The sequence below is a fragment of the Strongylocentrotus purpuratus genome, unplaced genomic scaffold (assembly GCF_000002235.5).
Source record: "Strongylocentrotus purpuratus isolate Spur 01 unplaced genomic scaffold, Spur_5.0 spur5_scaffold_4, whole genome shotgun sequence".
NCBI lineage: Eukaryota > Metazoa > Echinodermata > Echinoidea > Camarodonta > Strongylocentrotidae > Strongylocentrotus > Strongylocentrotus purpuratus.
The window spans coordinates 20219902-20226700 of record NW_022145610.1 but is presented as its reverse complement, the minus strand read 5'-3'; the positions used below and the strand labels follow the sequence as shown (position 1 = coordinate 20226700).

General features: G+C 38.7%; 1 protein-coding gene across 1 annotated transcript; it reads right to left on the bottom strand.

The window, feature by feature from the left end:
• Positions 1-673: 673 nt before the first annotated feature.
• On the bottom strand, positions 674-2658 carry LOC115929071. Its single transcript, XM_030997220.1, has one exon. It carries the CDS (start codon positions 2417-2419, stop codon positions 674-676), a length of 1746 nt encoding a protein of 581 aa, XP_030853080.1. The 5' UTR covers positions 2420-2658.
• Positions 2659-6799: the final 4141 nt, after the last annotated feature.

The window sequence follows — 6799 nt, the reverse complement described above, 5'->3', positions numbered from 1 at the left end:
CAACTTCGCCATAACTCCAGGATCAAAGTGCATACATGATCTTGGGGTCAGAAAAAAAATCTGAAGGTGGTGGTGAAGAAAGAAAGAGGGGTCTTGGTCGCAAATTTATCTGAAATAACATCACCACACCTTAAGTTTTAAAATGAAATGTGCCATCTGCTTGTGCACTGGCACTAATGATATACCCAAAGTGATAACGTTAAAAACCTATTCTTTTTCCTTAAAGGTATTAGAAACGCCCCAATTTCAAAAAATGGAATGGAAGCTCGTATTACCAATCATGTAAAAGAATATGTTTTGACTAATACATGATGATAAAAAATTTGCCGGGAAACCGCCTACTAATTGATATATTTGTAAATTAGTTTATCTATTGGTATGTGAGAGATAAACGCATGTGTCGTGCACGCTTGCGTAGTCACATAAACATCTTTCTGTGTACAGTGCTTGTAACTTTACGAAGACTGGGCCAAATTTCTTATCATTTTGATGCCCCAGAACCTTGCAGTACACACCAATACTTATATGCTAAAAGATCAACATTTTCTGATCGATTCCACAACGTTTCTTTCACAATGCAATCGCATGATCATAACTTATCTTTATCTTTAACTTTTTGGCCCCTCCCCCTGCATGAATCCTGGACTGTCTCTCCTGCAAGGGCACTTTCTGATCAATTAAGAAGATCATAGACTCCAGGTATTTCCTTATAAACAAGAAGGGCATTTCCATTTAGGATGATGACAGTACCGGGAACAGGAACGACGCATCTTGGATGATAGCGATAGAGATACGACGTTGGAAACTCGATGACCTTTTCTCTCCGCATATCACCGTTAGGGGAGAGGAGACTTACAAAGCCAATGTAATCTTGGTTCAATCCCGTACGATATGTAACGTAGATCATGTCATCTGCACCGACATGAAAATTAAGTCGTCTGCTCCAGTCCGCGAGTGGAAACTTCATCTTGACTTCTCCAGTCGCTCGAAAGATTCTGCAAATATCCGAGTTTCCAGAGCGAATGATGATATCCCCATTTGCAAGTGTCCCGATACCCATCATTGGTTTGCATTCTATATCATTGATCGTGCGAAGATGTGACCCTGTCTCAGGGTCGCTCACATGTATCTCGCCACTGTTGTGGCTAGCAGCGAGAAGTTTCCCCTTCCTGTCTACAGTTAGATAGGCAAACCGCGATTCATCGTTAGGTAAAGCTAAAGACCTTTCATCGTTTCCGTCTCTGTCACAGAATTGCAGCAAACCGGCGTTGTAATCACTGTAAACAAAACCCTTGTCAGGGAGGACTGCTAAATCCCAAATGCCTCTAGTCTTCTTGTCGGTCAACAATGTTTCCATGGACCCGGACTTTACGTTTACTGAGTACAGTGCCGATCCATTGCCGTTCCGAAAGACTACTGTCTGCTCATCTATCGCCCCTAGAAGAAATGGCTCCTGGATATCTGAAGAAATATTCACCGTCTTGACCATCTCAAAGGAAGCGTTCTTTCCGGTCAAGATTCCAATCTTTTGTTCATCATCCACCCTCTTGAAACGTATCTTCTTTGCCACCGTTGATAGCTTATCCAGATGATCATGATCTAAACATGGTAACTTGTCCATACCCATCTCGTGATACTTGGCGACCTTCTTGTGGAAGGTTTTCCCGTCGCAATCGACCATGATGGATTTTGCGACTGCAGCTGTGCTCTCTAACTCCTCACCGGTGGTCTCTGCCGATGCTTTAGCTTCTGCAGTCATTCGACAAACAATGTCTACGATAACCTTCAACTCTGCAAGAACTCTGTATCGGTCTTTCACTAGTGTTTCATGCTCGTTATCGTATTGTTCATTAATTTCTGCAAGCTCCATTCGACGCTTTTCATTGATCTGTCTTATGAGCTCTTCTGCCTCTGCGTTTACTTTGGCTACTTGTACAGTGTTTCGCTCCTTTTGGTCTTGTGACTTTGTCTGGAATGTGACGGATACCTTTTCCTTGATGTCTATGAAATGACCATCCATCTCCCGCGAACAACTCTCTATCTTGTCCAGAAAGCTCTGCGTCTCATTCTGCTTCGCTGAAATCTCTTCGACATCTTTTTTCACGATTTCTCTCTTCTCAGCGAAGAACTTCTCAATGTCTTGCATCTGATGCCCATGGTGAGTCGTCAAGGCACATGTGTGGCACACTGCTACTTTGCATTTGCAGCAGAGCAGTTCTACTTCTTTGCTCTCGTGTTGTGGACACGGCCATTTTATAGCTCCATGAGACATATCAGCCAGAATGGCGCTGGCCAGATTGCGGGCACATGTTGGACATAAATGGCGTTGTTCAACAACTTTGTACCCTTGTGTTTCGTCATCACCATCATTGCCGCATTCCTCGCACTTGAATCCCAGTGCGTCGAAGAGGCTTGCCATCGTGTATTACGGACTGAATAATCTCCTTTTCTAAAAACGAATCGAAGCGCTGCTTAGATGGCAACTCACAGGTAGATCGAAGACAGATTGGTGTGAAATAAAATCATGCAGAACTCGCCCGAGCCATACTCAATACTATGTTCGATGATCAGCGTGTATAGGGTGTATTACAACGCTCCGAAATATGAATTTTTTGTATGATGGCCTCATCACCCCTCGACGTAATGACTGTATGTCAGTAATCCTATACGTATATTAATCATAATAGCATAGACGGGGCAGTGCATTTTATGTAAAACGCCTCCTTTGTGTGGTTTGTAGATTGAACTTTGGACTTGCTTCCGCTATCCCAAATGATTACGTCCGGCTACCAAACGTTGTACTTTGATAAAACTGATAGTGTAACTGAATTGGAGCCCGGAGAAAATAAACATTAGACAAATGTTTCTACGGGAGCGTTGTTGGACATTAATTATTCTCGCATCAGTTGTTTCGTTCATTTTACTCTATGAAAACTGTATCAATAAGAAAGACACAAATGAAATTAAGCATCATGAATATCTGTGGTTAATAACATCAGTTATAATCTATCCAAACATTAGCTACTGCTAAACTATTTCTGTTTTTAGTGTATATTAAATAAGTATTAAGCAACAATAAGTATCCTTTCAAGGCAGTAATATTTGATATGTTGAGACGTTCTGACATTTTTCTAGAAACCCATGCAGACTCAGAGAGCTAAATTACATTTCTTGTCATAAACATCTAGATAAATGAAATATCTAACTGCTTGACATAAATCAACATATCTTTCGCTATCGACACTATACTTAATATCTAAAAAGTGACTGAGTGTGCTTAAACTATACATGCAGTTTGACCTGGTGCTGACCTACATAGTGGCACAATAGGGACTTTTAGATTCGCACGAAGACAATGGGGATCGCTACGATCGACGTCCTTTTAATGCACTGCCTTGAATGGACGTCACACGTATCAGTCGACGCAAATCTAAAAGTCCCTATTGTCATTTACGTTGACATCCATACAACTTCACTCTTCATTAAACAAAACCTGAATCTTCTATATTCATTTAAATCCTGATTTCCAACCAATTATTACAAATCTACCTTTTATATATGACCATTTTGTATACATTTATCATCATCTTCAAATATGTTATGCACATATAAGAATTGAAGCGTAGGCCTACAATGTACTGTCATGTAATCTACACTTGCTGCACGAAGATCCACATCGAACCTATTAACTTGTATCTCTAGCATACTATGTTTCGTATAAAATATACATCATTTATGTAATAATTAAATTAAACTCTTTGCCTCATTTTTGCACTAAATTGAAATTCCAGGTTTCAGGATGCCCAGGAATTTGGGCAATTCTGTCCTCAAATCAGTCCCATGTTTTCACTATTTGACTGTAGAATGAGTTTGGCACAGGGTATACGTAGATCTATTTCAATATAGACTTTGATCGAGGACCTTGAGTGTTTTGCATGAAATGTCGAGCAATCAATTGCATACATAAACAAAGAATAAGCATGTCAAAGGTGCCCAAATGTGTGTGATATGTATTCAATTCTATTCAATTCAATTTATTTTATTTTCACATTATTTTGATGAAAAAGAAACAATAACAAACATACACAATACAAAGTCAATCTAATACAGTGTTGCCACACTATGTTTACAAAGTCAACTATATGTGTACACTGTGTGGACATTATGTGTTCACATTGTTATCACAGTGTGGAGTTTCAGACCATGTGGTTTACAACATAATATCCACATAAACTGACAGAGTACCACATATTTACCTCATTGGTATATGTATTGAACTATGTGTAACTCTGTGATCCCAGTATTGTCACAGTGTGGGGTTCAGATCATGTGATTTACCACATAGTCCTACATATTTAACACAGATTAACACATGTAAACCACAGTGTGATATGTACTGAACTATGTGTAAACTCTGTGTTCACAGTATTGTCACAGTGTGGGGTTCAGATCGTGTGATTTACCACACAGTCCTACATACAGTGTGAGTCCAAAAAAAAGTGTACACCTAGAAAATTGATAATTATTTAAAAAATCATCTATGAACAGTTAATTATTATATATCTTATAAAGCAGTGTTTTATCCCAAATCATTTGGTATAAATTTTGTGTGGTATGTGTTCACGCCTGGATGAACAGGAGGCATTGTTTGCGAGAGTGCAAAAATCGACTTGCGCCAAAGTGGCTTATGTGAAGTTTAAATAAAAATATTGTGTTTTGGGTATGAGATCGGTTTTTGCAGATCCACATGACATTTCTACCAAAATCATGCCCCACATATGTGGTATGTGCCACAGTGTGTTAGACTATGTGGTAGACTATGTGGTGATTATGTGGTTGGTCCCAGAGCGTGCTACCACATGCGGGCCACATGTGATTTTGGGACGTGTGTTAACGCTGTGGGTTCTATTTGGTGCATACCACAGTTTTATGTGGTAACGCTGTGCCATAACACAATGTGGTATCAACCACATAGTCTACCACATTGTGGTACGTTCCACATAGTACACCACAGCGTTACCACACGTCCTAAAATCACATGTGGTCCACATGTGTCAGCACACTGTGGTACCACACTGTGTTTGGCTTTGTGGTAACACAGTGATTGTTCCATAAGGACAATTCCAACAAATAACAGAAATGAACAGAAATATCAAAATGTGAGGGGACAAACAAAGGCCAAAGGCCTGTCAAAGGCTTGTCTCTAAACTATATGAGTAATTAAATATACATTAAGTGCCACTTGATAAGTGGTACAACAGGAGGAAAGAGGGAAAAAAACAAGGCAAACGTAGCGCTTTACAGACTCAGAGGATGTAGGCCTATGATTTAATAAGATTAGATTTATATATCTTTTAAAAAAAAACTAAATAAGCAAGGCGATTCTTTATTTTGGACCCAAGACTATTCCACAATTTTACAGAAAATATCTTTATACATTTATGATGGAAATGAAAGAATAATATGCGTTGAATCACCAATATGTTATAACCGTTCATTAATTTTAAGGGTAAAAATAAGTACAATTTTCAATTAATTTTCACTGGAGATATAGGGTCATGAACTCTTTGTCAATTCATTTTTTGTTGTTGATATATGCACCCTCTTCTAGCATGATACTTTAATAATTACCCCCACGTACGCCCCCCCCCCCCCCCACCACCACCACCAAGCTCACCCAAATGTATTATTCTATAGAACAGCGCGCCTGCAAGCTATGATACTCAACAAAAGGACTCCTTTAACCTTTCGGTATTCACCTTCCATTCACCTTTATTGATTTTCTTTATTACTTTTATCCTTCTTTCTATCCTCCTTTTGTCTACTATTTTCTCCATTCCCTCTCTCTTTTTCTCATAACATTATAAATTTATATTCATAACTAAGCTCTCTGATACCGCAGTCACACCAGCGGACCAGACCGACACCAGACCTAGCATTAAAGGTGATACAGTTTTGGGAAATTTTGAAAATTGGGTGGATAGTGATTCTTCACAATTTCGATATTTTTGGATACCCCTGTGGATGCGAAATGTACCGCGATTTTTACTGCAGTTTTATTCAGTAAATGCTTGTACCTTCACGATCTTGTATATTGAACATGAAAAACGAATCAAACCATAACAGGACATCGTGATCAAAATTCAAAATGAAATGAAATAGTCATAGTCTCCCTCTGCGTCGTCAAGCGTGTTATCAAGGAAGACTTGGAGAGAAGGAGAGAGGAACAGCGACACAGAGAGTACCATGGTACGGGATTCGAAGGGTCCAAACAAATGGATGGACAAAGACAGGAAGAAAACAAATAGAAAAAGAGAATGGGACATATAGAGAACGTTGTCGTTCTGAGAACCATCAAGATAAATGGCGTGACCGGCTTTGATGTATTGAACAAGAGGAACGTCTTCTGTTGAGTACGGTTCATGGGTTTGTGAAAGACATTGAAATTTGATTGTGTATTACACCAGGATTCGAGTATCTGAGGTTATGGAATCGTAAAAATTGAAACGGAAGTGACTAATCTTGCTTGAAAAAAAAAAATCACAATTAAAAGCACTGCACGCAGAACAGGGAATATAGGACTACACAAACACGTCATCGCACACACTTTTTTTAATTTTTTTTAACAATTTTGTTTTATTTCTCCAGATGTGTAATACAAACCATGACATACAATTGAATAAAATAAACGTGTTCAATATTGATGCTTTGACATAAACATAATTAAACATAAACTTATTTGCAGTATAATATAACTTAGCAACAAAGTAAACGTATAAGTACCTAAACATAATATGTC